Consider the following 14,185-nt stretch of genomic DNA (forward strand, 5'->3'; position numbering starts at 1 on the left):
CAGTTGAAGAGCTTTTCCCATGTCGAAGACGAACCTGGCAAAAGAGGCAGACTTTGAGGTCGAGGCATCTTCCGGAGAAGGAGTGCGAGATCAAGGAACTACTGAGCAGGAGGGAGAAGCCTCTCTGGAATACTGAGACAGAGGCACAGAGTCCAGGCGCACAGTGATAAGAGGAAGCTGCACTACCTGCGTGAGGAGGAGTCTGTGAGTGTTTGCGCTTCAAAACCCTTGATGGTGAAGTTCCCGAGGTTCGAGGAACAGATTGGGTTGAAGCAGGAGGAGAAAGCTCCCTCGGAGGCGGTCTCGATGGTGGAGTCCTCGACCTCGATGGACTTCGAGGAGAAGCAGCCGGTATAATAGCTTTGCGTGACTTATGTTTAGATTTGGAAGAAGTCTCAGTAGCCTTGGATAAACGAGGCATAGAAGTCTCAGTATCCAGGGAAGGCGAGGGCTTCTGTTGTAGAGATGTCTCCTGAGGAAACGAGATGCCTCGAATGCCTCGAGCGATGCTTCGGTCGAGGTGGAGGAGACTGTGTCCGAGGAGTAGGTGAAGTCACTGGATGAGAACCGGCGAGACTTCCGAGGCTTACCTCTAGGTACTTCCACCGGGGTCTCAGACTGCTGCTCAGGCTGGCTCACAGGAAGCAGGGTCGAGGACGGGAGGAGTTGAGGCATGACCGAGGAAATCTGCGTGGTCAGAATGGCTCTTAACATGTCCTCAAACATGGGCACTGAGACAAAAGAATCAAGTCTCGAAGGTACAGCAGTGCGCTCCAAGGAAGGCGACCTCGAAATTGAGAATTCCCGATGCTTGGAGGCATGCTTAGCTGGAAGTCTAGTCGAGGCAGGTGGCCGGCAGATACGGCCTGGGATGCCTGTGACTCTGGAGGCTTCTTAGGAGTAGTACCTGAAGGAGAGACAGGAGATTTACCAGTCGAAGTCTTCAGAGGAGCTGCCGCCGAGGCCTTCAAGGCCGAGGCCTTGATGGAGGCAGAAGCTGGAGTCGAGGTTGAGGACTTAGAGGTCGAGGCCGTCCCCGAAGCCGAGGTCGAGACCTTGTCAGCCGGCTGGTCCATCGTGCCAAAAAGTTGGAGGAGCTTGGCATGGCGCCGACGAAGGGCCCAAGGTTGGAGGGTAGCACAGCGCGAACAAGCGTCAGGACAATGTTCAGGGCCCAGGCAAACAATACACAGACTATGAGGATCAGTGATTGAAAGAGTTTTGTTGCACTGGCTACACTTTTTGAACTCGGTTAGAGGCCGGGACATAGAAAAAACGAAGACCGACGTACTGAACGAGGTAAGCGGCCAGGCCCAGGCCGTAAGGCCGCTGCCGGAAGAAAAAAATAAAAAATAAAAGTTGCTGTGTTTTGTTTTGTTTAAATTATTGTATAAGAAAGAAAGGAACAATGAAACGCGAGCACAGCGACTAAAAAAATAACAAAAGCCGCAGTGAGAGAAGGCAACGAAGGCTGCAGAGCTAAAAGAAGAGGACTTCTCGGCTCCACGGAAAACGTTGAACTGAGGTTCCTCACAGGAAACGCGCACCCTAACTCGGGCGAGAAGGCACTCGCGCATGTGCAGTGCAGCACTCAGAAGCTCTTACAAAGATCTTCAAGCAAGTCTGCTTTCAAGGCTGTCCACTGCGGGGCTCTGTCGGTGACGTCACCCACTGTTGAGAATATGCTGCCTGCTTGTCCTGGGATAATGCCCTGTACCTTGGAATACCAAAAGCAAGATGTAGAGCATTGCAGGTTATAGAAAATGCAGCAGCAAGATTGATAATGGGGTTGTCTAAATATGATCATATTTCGCCACATCTCCAAAAATTGCACTGGCTACCAGTCGCCTTCAGAGTACAGTATAAAGCAGTAATTATTTGTCATCAATTCTTGTATGGAAACATTCCAGATTTGTTTAAAAATAATATACTTAGCTATACACCAAAAAGCACAATTACTTACCGTAACAGGTGTTATCCAGGGACAGCAGGCACATGGGTGACGTCATCTACGGAGCCCCCTAGCGGACGTTCTCGCAAGCAGACTTGCTTGAAGATCTTCAAGCTGACAAGTGTACCGCGCATGCGCGAGTGCCCCTCCTGCCCGACTCAGGGCATGCGTCTCCTCAGCGTGGCCTTAGTTCAGATAGCCAGCAAAGAAGCCAACCCGGGGAGGTGGGTGGGTCGTGAGAATATCTGCCTGCTGTCCTTAGATAACACCTGTTACGGTAAGTAACTGTGCTTTATCCCAGGACATCCTCTTCAAACAATCAAATGAATTTGGAAGAAAATCAAAGCAATAAAGTGCATTAATTCAGTGGCGTTGGCAATTGGGGAGCATTTGTTAAATGCGTTGGATATGTGCTGGAAGCATGAACTAACACTATTTAAAAGCTAAGTTATTTAAAAATATTTAAAACATTTACACTTATATCAAATGATAAAATGAAATAATGAAAAAATAACAAAACTAAGATAACAAGGGATGAATGAGGATTGACAGACCTGACAAGTTAAAATGCTTGAAAGGTCATTCTGATATCCAATAACAAGTTATCAATACAACTGTCTTGTCTTTGCTACTCTACTGAATTAGTGCACTTTATTATCCCAGAACAAGCAGGCAGCATATTCTCTACACATGGGTGACCTCCAAGCTAGCCAAAAAGGGATGGAGGGAGAGTTGCCAATTCAGGAGAACAGATTTTGCAAAACTGACTGGCCAAAATGGCCGTCACGCCTGGAGAAAGCATCCAGACAGTAGTGAGAGGTGAAAGTATGAACCGAGGACCAAGTGGCAGCCTTGCAGATTTCCTCAATAGGAGTCGATCAGAGAAAAGCAACAGACGCCGCTATCGCTCTGATCTTATGCCCCGTGACCCAACCCAGCAGGGGGAGACCAGCCTGAGCGTAACAGAAAGAAATACAAGCGGCCAACCAGTTAGAAATGGTCCGCTTAGAAACAGGATGTCCCAACCAATTGGGATCGAAAGAGACGAAAAACTGGGGAGCTGTCCGATGAGGTACCGTGCGCTGCAAGTAAAAAGCCAGCACACGCTTACAGTCAAGAGTATGCAGAGCCGCTTCTCTGGGGTGAGAATGGGGCTTCGGGAAAAACACTGGAAGAACCACGGACTGGTTAATGTGAAAGTCCGAGACAACTTTAGGCAAGAATTTAGGATTGGTACGAAGAACCACCTTATCATGATGAAAAACAGTGAAAGAAGGATCCGCCACCAAGGCCTGCAGCTCACTGACCCTACAAGCAGAAGTGAGTGCAATAAGAAACACAACCTTCCATGTAAGAAACTTCAAGTGAGCCCGAGCCATAGGCTCAAAAGGCGGTTTCATCAAGCGAGCAAGAACCATGTTGAGATCCAAACCACCGGAGGAGGTTTAAGGGGAGGATGAACGTGGAAAAGACCCTTCATGAACCGGGAGACCACAGGATGAACAGTTTTCCTTCGATCGGCTGATGAAAAGCAGCAATGGCACCGAGGTGGATTCGAATTGACGTGGCTTTGAGACCAGCGCCAGATAAATGCAAAAGATAATCCAGCACAGAAGACAAGTGGGCAGAGCACAGCACCTGCCGCTGCGTAACACACCAAGAAGAAAAGCGGGTCCACTTCTGATGATAATGTAGGTGAGTGGACTCCTTCCACGACGCCTCCAGAACCGACTGAGAGAACTGGAAAGAGACCATCAGGTCTCGAGGAACCAGGCTGTCAAGTGCAGAGACTGCAGGTTGGGATGGAGTACAGATCCCCGACTCTGCGTAAGCAGAGAAGGAAAAACAGGCAGAAGAAGAGGTTCCCTGGCACTGAGTTGCAGCAGAAGGAAGAACCATGGCTGTCTGGGCCACCGAGGAACTATCAGAATCATGGTGGCGTGAGTGGACTTGAGCATGACGAGAGTCTTCAGAATCAGAGGGAAAGGAGGAAACGCATACAGAAACAGGTTCGTCCAATCCAGAAGGAAAGCATCCACCTCGAACCTGAGAGGGGTGTAAACCCTGGAGCAGAAACGAGGCAACTTGTGATTGAGGGGGGATGCAAATAGATCGACATCCGGAGTCCCCCACCGGGCAAACACCTGACGCAGGGTCAAGGAGTGAAGAGTCCATTCGTGAGGTTGCAGAAGGTGGCTCAACTTGTCGGCCAGGCAGTTCTGCTGGGCCTGGATGTAGACCGCACGGAGAAAGAAGTTGCGGCGGATCGCCCAATCCCAGAGCTTCATTGACTCCTGGCACAGGGAAAAGGACCCCGTGCCCCCTTGTTTGTTGATATAATACATGGTGACCTGGTTGTCTGTGCAAACTGGCACCACACGGTCGGGAAGCAGATGACAAAAGGCTTTCACAGTGTTGAACACCGCCCTAAGCTCCAGCACATTGATATGACAGAGACGGTCCGCACTGGAACAAAGTTCCTGGGTACGAAGACTGTCCAGATGAGCCCCCCAAGCATAAGCTGACAAGTCCGTCATGAGAACCTTCTCCGGGGAAGTAGCATGAAAGAGAAAACCTCTGGAAAGATTGGTAGAGAGCATCCACAAAGGAGTCATGACAATGTGTCGAAACGCCGGATCCCGGTCCTGGTTTCACTGGGAGGCAAGAATCCACTGAGGTATGCAGAGGTGAAGTCTGGCAAAAGGAGTCACATGAACCGTGGAGGCCATATGGCCCAACAGAACCATCATGAGACGGGCCGGGACTGAGGACAGAAGACACCTTCCGACAAAGATGGATAAGGGTCTCCCAACGAGGCCGAGGCAATAAAGAGCGAAGACGAAGAGTGTCCAGCTCTGCCCCATAAACTCTAGGTACTGAGACGGACACAGCCGGGACTTGGGAAAGTTCACCTCGAAGCTGAGACATTGAAGGAGGGAAATAGTCTGATTTGTCGTCACCAGAACCACCTGGCGAGACGACGCTTTGTTCAACCAGTTGTCGAGGTAGGGAAACGCCTGAAGCCCCTGCAGACGCAGGGCCGCGTCTACCACTACCAGGCATTTCGTGAAAACCCTTGGGGAGGCCGCCAGGCTGAAGGGGAGAACACGATACTGAAGGTGGAGATTCCCCACCTAGAATCTCAGATACCAGCGAGAAGCCGGATAAATCGGTATATGCGTATAGGCCTCCTTGAGGTCCAACGAGCACAGCCAGTCCCCTTCGTCCATCATGGGGTACAACGTAGGCAGGGTGAGCATCCTGAACTTTGTTTTGACCAGAAACTTGTTCAGAGCCCAGAGGTCCAGGATCGGACGCAGGTCTCCCATCTTCTTGGGGACCAGGAAGTACCCGGAATAGAACCCCGTGTTCAACTGCTCCGGAGGAACCTCCTCGACCGCCTAGAGGTGGAGTAGGGCCTCAGCCTCTCGCAGAAGAAGGGGGAGTTGTGCCCTGGAAGAAGGAAACACTCTTGGCGGAAGGTCCTGGGGTACACGACTGAAGTGAAGGGAGTACCCCTCCCGGACGATGGAAAGCACCCACAGGTCTGTGGTAAGCGTCTCCCACTGAGGATAGAAATGATGGAGACGACCCCCGATGGGAAAGGGAGAAGGCTCCAGAAGGAAGGAAGCCGGCAGGCTCAGACTGGAATTGTCAAAAAGACGGCCCAGGCTTCGCCGGAGCAGGCGGCTGGACTTTAGACGGACGCTGCTGCCGCCACTGGGGCCACCTCTGAGGGGGCGAGAGAACGCAGGCTCAGATTTCTGCAGGTATCGCCGAAAAGGAATCTTATATGGACAAGCAGGAGGGGTCTTAGGCTTTAGTCTCACTAGGGAAGCGAAGGACCGCTCATGCTCCAAAAGGCGTTTAGTGGCAGCCTCAATTGAATCATCAAACAGCTCATTCCCTACACAAGGAAGATTCGCTAGAGGATCCTGGAGGTTAGGGTCCATGTCCACTATCCGGAGCCAGGCCAGGCGACGCATGGCGACTACAAAGGCCATGACCCTCGAGGGTAACTCAAAGGCGTCATAAGCCACCTGAAACATATAGAGACGAAGTTGTGAGAGGGTCTCGTGGAGGAGACGGACTCCTGCCGGTGAGGGGCGGACACGTTTGATTGGAAAGAGTGGAGGGTGTCCACACAGTACTGAAGATATGACGTGAAGGTAAAATTATAATTGAGAACTCGGTTTGCCATCATCGAGTTCTGATAGAGAGAACTTGTCCATCATATGCCCTTCCCTGCCCGGAGGGACATCGGCATAGACCTTGGAGAGATTAGATTTCTTTAATGAAGATTCCACTACCAGAGACTGATGGGAAAGCTGTGCATTCTCAAAGCCTTGACTGGGACCGTCCAGTAACGGGACTCCATTTAGGAGGGAATGGCCGTGACGACATAAGGAGTTTCCAGATTTCGGAGGAATGTCTGCTGGAGCACCTGATGCAAAGGCAAATGGAGCGCCTCACGAGGCGGATGTGGGAGCCCCATCTCCGCCAAATACTCTTGAGTGTACCGGGATTCGGACTGGAGATCTAGCTTCAGAGCTGTGCCCGTGTCCAAGACAAACTGGGTAAAGGAGGAGGTTCGAGAAGAAGACTCATCCTCCAAAGGCGAAGTAGAGCGAGATCTCGGAGCAGCAGAGAAAGAGGGGGAGACTTCCCTCGAATAATAGGCAGGAGTCTCGAGAACGGGACACCGAGGACACCCTACTGAACTGCCTCGGGGGCGTTGAGGAATGGCCCTACTGAAGACGGTTCGAGGAGGACCCTGGCATCCGAGGCACCACCATCCAAAACATCAGAGAAGCAGGTGGGAAAGACAATTCCCCCATAGGCATCGAAGGAGGTAACCGGGACCCAGAAATCCCCTGCCCCGAGGAAAGAGGCGGAGAAGGAGTCCGGCGAGGCCTTGCACCCAAGGCTGAAGCCGGCATGGACCCCACGGGTTTCATGGTCGAGGACCGACCTCGACCGCTTCGAAGGTACAAGGTGCAAGGAAGAGGAAGCCATAGTCTGGGTTCCACCCGGAACACCCGCAGAGTCACGTGCCTCGAATCAGGAGAAGAGGAATCACTCGAGGGCAAGCGGCGAGACTTGCAAGATATGCCCCCAGAAACCTCGGAGGGAGGCCCAGGCTGGTCAGATTGGAGCCGGGTCGGGGCCGGGGACAACTGGCCCAGAACTGAAGAAATCTGCGAAGTAAGGATAGCTTTAAGCATGTCCTCGAACATAAAGCACCGAGACCAATGAGGGCTGGGGTTGAGGTGTAGCAGAGCGCTCCTTCGGGGGCGACCTCGAGGAAGAGTATTCCCTACGTGAGGAGGCACACTTAGGATGATGTCTCGAAGAGGCCGAAGAAGCGGCACTCGCATGAGACTCCGAGGGAGGCTTCTTTGCCGGCACACCTGCAGAAGGAAGAGGAGACTTACCCAAGCCAAAGTGGGAGGAGAAGCCGAGGTTGAGGCCTTCGAAGCCGGGGCCCCTACTGATGGGGGCGAGGTCAAGGCCGTCCCCACCATCTCCATTGGGCCAAAAAGCTGGAGGATTTTGGCCACGCGCCGATGAAGAACCCGCGATTGAAGAGTAGCACAACACGGTCAGGACTCAGCACAGTGATCAGCCCCAAGGCACTCCACACATCAACGATGTGGGTCAATGATGGAGATCACTCGGGCACACTTAGTGCAGTTCTTAAACCCGGACAGAGGCCAGGACATAGGAAGAAGTATAGCCGCGGCCCCGCGAGGCCAGGTGGCCTGACAAAAATCAGCAGTCAAAAAAAAGTACGAAGAATTGAAAAAATGTTTTACTTTTTTAAACAAAACAAAGACTCACCCGAAAACAAAAAAGTAAGCCGTGGTGCAAAGGGGCACTATGAATTCGTGCAGAGCAAGAGAGCAGTGGCTTCTGGCTCCGCGGAAAACTTAGAACTGAGGCCACGCTGAGACGCATGCCCTGAGTCAGGCGGTAGGGGCACTTGCGCATGCACAGTACACTCGCAAGCTTGAAGATCTTCAAGCAAGTCTGCTTGCGAGAATTTCCGCTAGGGGGCTCCGTAGATGACGTCACCCATGTATAGAGAATATGCTGCCTGCTTGTCCACGGATAAAGATCATTGCGCTCTGAGAATCTAGCTTTACTGAAGATGACTGTGAATTCAAGGCTTGTTGAGACTGCTAAAATGACTTTTTTTGTTATGCAGGAGTTAAGATATGGAATTCCTTGGTGGGTCAGATACGAAACTGCCGTGAAAAGGGCATGTTTAGAAAACTACTTAAGATGCAGTTATTTGTAGATGCCTTTCTCGAGCCAATAATTTTCCTTTCTGGCAGAGTTGATGAATTATTAATGATCTTTACTATGCAAGCTATGGTATTACTTTGTAGACATGATTTTTGAGGATTGTTTGTATGTTTATTTTATCATGTTTTTGTTTTAAAATTATGTATGTAAATTATGTAAACCGTTTAGTTTTAAACAATTTTTAAAATAAATAAGTCACGATTGCCCAATTGAAGACTCTCTTGTAAAAAACGTTCTGACATTTTATTGACCATTGCCCCAAAATTGATATCTTACTTGGAAATCTTCAAAATCCCTTAATGTTCAAGCAAGGTGGAATTTAAGGCTAGATTCACTAAGCCCACCGATCGTGTTTGCGATTGTGTACCGATCCGATTTTCCTCCAACCTGATCCACTAACCTCGTGGCCGAACCATGCTTGCAAATGAGGGGAATGGCATGCAAAAGTAGGAAGGCAGCAATTCACTAAACAATTTCAGGAACACCGACTGAGCTGGCTGATCAAAAAGAAGCGACTGCCGAGGACCAGTCGCTCATGTCTGTACCGACTCTCCTGAGCATTCTCTCCTTTGGTCCCCTGAAAAGTAAGCAACCAGCTGAGGCACATCTCCTGCTCTCTGCTGTCTTTCCCCACAGTGCGAGCCCTTGGTTTTAACCCGTGGGTTTAAAATGGGGAAGGGCGGCAGAGAACAGGAGAGTCGGGGCGGCACGGACTTCATTTCAATCTCCTTTTAAAACCATTAATGGAGGGGAAGGAGATCTGTTTAACAAATTGTGGGGTTTCCTTTGAATATGCAGAGATTGGTTCCCCCCCCCCCCCGAGTTTAGCATGAAAATGGGTGCGCTCTGCAATGCCGACACCACAGACATGAGGGAATGAAGGTTGTTCAGCTCTAGACGTTTCTTAGCAATCCTCACAAAATGGCTCAGTATTTCTGCCCTTATCTTCAAGGTCTGGGCTGTTAAAATTTCTCGTACAACCCAGAAACTGACATGAAAAAGTTTCTTCCAGGTCTTCCTTGTACAGAGAGCATGCACAGACCATCTATAGGCAAAGAAGATGATCTGTGCATGAACCAGGATCGCTCTTCAGCTATCCGTGTGGTTGGTTTGGGGCGTGCCTCCGATCGGCATAATTTACATGAGAAGGCATTGTGAATCAGTCGCCCGCCCACGGATCGGATCGGGTCCGTGAGATTAATGAATCTAGCCCAGGGGTCTCAAAGTCCCTCCTTGAGGGCCGCAATCCAGTCGGGTTTTCAGGATTTCCCCAATGAATATGTATGAAATCTATGTGCATGCACTGCTTTCAATGCATATTCATTGGATAAATCCTGAAAACCCGACTGGATTGCGGCCCTCAAGGAGGGACTGTGAGATCCCTGATCTAGCCCTTAGTGTTTCATCAAAAATGTAAATTAGCTATTGCTGAAAAAAATAGGTACTTTGAAGAAGGTAAATCTCTATTGGTCATCTTTAACATCTTATTTACAATCTCCAAATATCGGTTGATTTCTATTTAGTGCAAAACTAAGATATGTTTTTTTTAAGTATTCTTTCTTTTTTCAGGGTAGTATTTCTACTGATTGAGTTCTTGCAATATACCTGGATGTATTGTTATTAAAATAGTTGGGGGGTTTACATTCTATTTCAATATTTCCTGCTAACATTGTTCTATTTATATAGCATGACTTGTATATAACTTATTGTAATTTTTATTTTAAAAAAATCAATAAAATTTCATGGAAAAAAAAGAAACTGTCTCCAGAATATACAAGGAATGCAACCACAGCCACTTAAAACTCAAACTCAAAGTGTGGACTGTCTTAAAATTTGGTGAAATATAGGCACACAATTGCTTTTACTGCCTGAATGGGACATTTGGCCTTTATTGTATAACCTAAGCATTCTTAGGGTTACCAGATGTCTGGATTTACCCAGACATGTGCTCTTTTTAGAGGACTGACTGGTATCCAGACAGTTTCCTGGACTGGAGGGAGTTTGTCCGGGTTTTGGACTCTCTCTCTCCAGTCCAGCCTCCACTCCACCCTTTCTGTAAAAAAATATTTCCTTAGATTACTCCTGAGACCATCACCTCTTAACTTCATCCTATGCCCTTGACTCATGCGCATTTACACCATATAGATACTTAAACGTCTCTATCATATCTCTCCTCTCCCACCTTTCCTCCAAAGTATACAGATCTTTAAGTCTGTCCCCATATGCCTTAAGATGAAGACAACACACCATTTTAGTAGCCTTCCTCTTGACCAACTCCATCCTTTTTATATCTTTTTGAAGGTTCGGTCTCCAGACCAGTACACAATATTCTAAATGAGGTCTCACCAGAGTCTTATACAGGGGCATCAATACCTCCCTTTTCCTACTTTACATACCTTACCGAATGAGTGTGAGTGCTTGTAAAGGGATGATCATGTCCTACTTACTCTGGGAATAATTTTCTCCACCCCTTTTACTAAACCGCGATAGTGAGTTTTAGCGCAGGGAGCCATCTAAACCACAGTTCTTCAACCGGTGCCGGTCCGCAGAAAATTTCTGCCAGTCCACGCAGGACCGGCGAAATCAAGTCGGCAGTTAAATTTCCTGCCGACTGCGGTTCCTCCCGACTGCATTTCCTGCTGATTAATGTTCCTCCCAGCCTCAGGCAATCAAGATAGGCTGCCAATGTCGGGGCCTTCCCTCTGTGAGTCTCGCCTGTTCGGAAACAGGAAGTTGAAACAAAATAGGCGGGACTCAGAGTGAAGGTCCCGACGTCGGCAGCATGTCTTGATCGCCACCCCTGCCGAGTTGCTGAAGAGGGCCGCAGGGAAGTTGCGATTAGACCGGAGAGAGCTGCAGATTCAGGTGCAGGTGGAGGGAGATGGTCAGCTTGTGCGAACAAGATCCTGGGGAGCCTTCACAGTGGCTGTCTCCCCTCCCACCAGCTCTCCAATTTGCCAGGGCAGTGATTTACCGGCAACTTCCTGCAGGCAAGTACCGAGAGCTGCTGGAAGGGGAGGAAGCCACTGTAGGAGGCTGGGAAGGTGCTGGAAAAGGGAGAGCTGTTACTGGACTTGAGGGGAGGAGGGAAAGGGATGGGAAGAGAGTTAATGTTGGATAGAGGGAGGAGGGAAGGGAGAAGAAGGAGAGATGCTGCTGGAAGGGGAGGAGGGAAAGGTATGGGAAGAGAGTTAATGTTGGATAGAGGGAGGAGGGAAGGGAGAAGGAAAAAAAGGAAGGAGGGTAGGGAGAAAGAAAAAAGGAAGGAAACAGCTGGCAGGGAGATTACAGGAGGGGAAGGGGGTCAGGGTGGAATGGAGAGATCAGATGAGAGAAAGGGGAGAGAGAGGAATGAGAAAGTAGAGAGACATTGATGCTGGAAAGGGGGTCAGCAGAGAAATGAGAGAGGGATAAAGATGTTAGATCTGGTGTAGGAGAGATAAAAATGAAGAAGGCAGTGAAGCTGGAATGAATGATGTAAAAAGGAGAGAGGAGGATGGACAAGGAAGAGGGGCATAGAAAGAAGTTAGATACATATGGAAGGGGGAGAGGGCAGACATTGGATGGAACGGGCAGATGCTGGAAGGAAAAGAGTGAAAAGAAGATGAAAGCAGAAACCAGAGACAACAAAAGGTAGAAAAAAATAATTTTATTTCTATTTTGTCATTAGAATATATCAGATTTGAATTATATATCCTGCTAGAGACATAACTGGGGACTGCAGTGTTCTGTTAGCATGATATTTCTATGTAGCATTCTATAATAACTTGGCTTGTTCAGTTTTCTTGATAGTAGAGGGGATATATGTGAAGGGGAGGGGAGACAGGGGTTTTGTTGGTCCGTGCTCTGTATATAATGTTATATATTGAAGACTTGCATGGTCTGTGTCCCTTATATGGCCATTCGGTTGAGGATGGGCTGGGGAGGGCTTCGACGGCTGGGATGGTTTAGATCAGTGTTCTTCAACCTTTCTACACCCGTGGACCGGCAGAAATAAAATAATTATTTTGTGGACCGGCAAACTACTAGGACTAAAATTTAAAAACCCCGTTTACACCCCATCTCCGCGAGCTCGGTCCCCGCAAACCATCTGATCCCATCTGCACAAGCCGCAATTATGATTTTATATTGAACGTATTTTATTAAAGTATAAAAAGAAACAATATTCTGAACAATTGTGATTTTATAAATACAAATATACAGAGCACGGACCAACAAGACTTGCATGGTCTGTGTCCCTTATATGGCCATTCGGTTGAGGATGGGCTGGGGAGGGCTTCGACGGCTGGGATGGTTTAGATCAGTGTTCTTCAACCTTTTTACACTCGTGGACCGGCAGAAATAAAAGAATTATTTTGTGGACCGGCAAACTACTAGGACTAAAATTTAAAAACCCCGTTTACGCCCCATCTCCGCGAGCTCGGTCCCCGCAAACCATCTGAACCCATCTGCACAAGCCGCAATTATGATTTTATATTGAACGTATTTTATTAAAGTATAAAAAGAAACAATATTCTGAACAATTGTGATTTTATAAATACAAATTTTCTGATTAGAGATCCTCTATGTTCATCCCACACTTGTTTGAACTCTGTCACTGTTTTCCTCTCCACCACCTCCCTTGGGAGGCCATTCCAGGCATCCACCACCCTATCTGTAAATAAGAATTCTCTAACATTATTCTTTGAGTCTACCACCCCTCAACCTCAAATTATACCCTCTGGTTTTACCATTTTCCCTTCTCTGGAAAAGATTTTGTTCTATGTTAATACCTTTCAAGTATATCAACATCTGAATCGTATCTCCCCTGTCCCTCCTTTCCTCTTATTAGGTTTAACCCTACGTTGCACAAACATACTCAGTACTTACTGTTCTGGCAGTGTATGCCCTCATATCCTGGGGGGCAATTGCATACATATTCAGTAAATGCATCCCCCCGGCGGGTGGAAGATACCACCTGACACTCTGCATTGTGGTGGCATGGATTCGGATGGCAAGGGCCTAGAAAGAGAAAACAAGTAAAGAAACATCAGCAAAAGCAGATTCTTTTTAGCCAAGCACTGCTTATTTGAGGCAAACCCAATAACATAACATGCAGGAGAGTTATTTCTTTGTTGGTGTGGAAGAAAAGAGCGCAAAAGATAGGGCGGGAAACAGCTGAAGGTAAATGCAAAACGTTCAAGAAGAGTTAAAATGTGAACTAACAAGGAAATTGGCAGAATTTCTATCAGCTCCTCTCACACAGTTTCACAACCTGGCATTTGGACGATTCTCGCAAGATTCAAAAGCGTATTTACGACAGTAATTTCAGGGTGCTGCCATGTGTCTAATGCATCGGGAGGACAAATTTCAAAGGCATTTGTCCCTGCAAATAGGTATTTACCCATAAGATTTGCCGCTGCTGGGTCAGACCAGTGGTTCATCGTGCCCAGCAGGCTGCTCACGCGGCAGCCCTTAGGTCAAAGACCAGTGTCCTAATTGAGTTTAGCCTTACCTGCGTACGTTCTGGTTCAGCAGGAACTTGTCTAACCTTGTCTTGAATCCCTGGAGGGTGTTTTCCCCTATAACCGCCTCTGGAAGAGCGTTCCAGATTTCTACCACTCTCTGGGTGAAGAAGAACTTCCTTACGTTTGTACGGAATCTATTTCCTTCTAACTTTAGCGAGTGCCCTCTCGTTCTCTTCACCTTGGAAAGGGTGAACAATCTCTCTTTCTCTACTAAGTCTATTCCCTTCAATATCTTGAATGTTTCGATCATGTCCCTTTTCAGTCTCCTCTTTTCAAGGGACAAGAGGCCCAGTTTCTCTAGCCTCACATTGTATGGCAACTCCTCCAGTGCAGGTGAACGAGGCAGACAGCGTGCCACACTTTAAGAATAAATGGGATACCCATGTGGGATCCCTATGAGGGTCAAGATAAGAAAATT

The 14,185-nt window shown here is 48.3% G+C and overlaps 1 protein-coding gene across 4 annotated transcripts in view; it reads right to left on the reverse strand.

Moving 5' to 3' along the window:
- The window catches only part of MFGE8 (milk fat globule EGF and factor V/VIII domain containing), a 107,247-nt gene that overhangs the window by 65,325 nt on the left and 27,737 nt on the right, over positions 1–14,185 (reverse strand). For all 4 annotated transcript variants that reach the window (XM_033920093.1, XM_033920095.1, XM_033920094.1 and 1 more), the window contains exon 3: positions 13,130–13,261. In XM_033920093.1, coding sequence (XP_033775984.1) covers positions 13,130–13,261 — 132 coding nt within the window. The remainder of the gene's footprint in view (positions 1–13,129; positions 13,262–14,185) is intronic.

The sequence above is a fragment of the Geotrypetes seraphini genome, chromosome 14 (genome assembly GCF_902459505.1).
Source record: "Geotrypetes seraphini chromosome 14, aGeoSer1.1, whole genome shotgun sequence".
Classification (NCBI taxonomy): domain Eukaryota; kingdom Metazoa; phylum Chordata; class Amphibia; order Gymnophiona; family Dermophiidae; genus Geotrypetes; species Geotrypetes seraphini.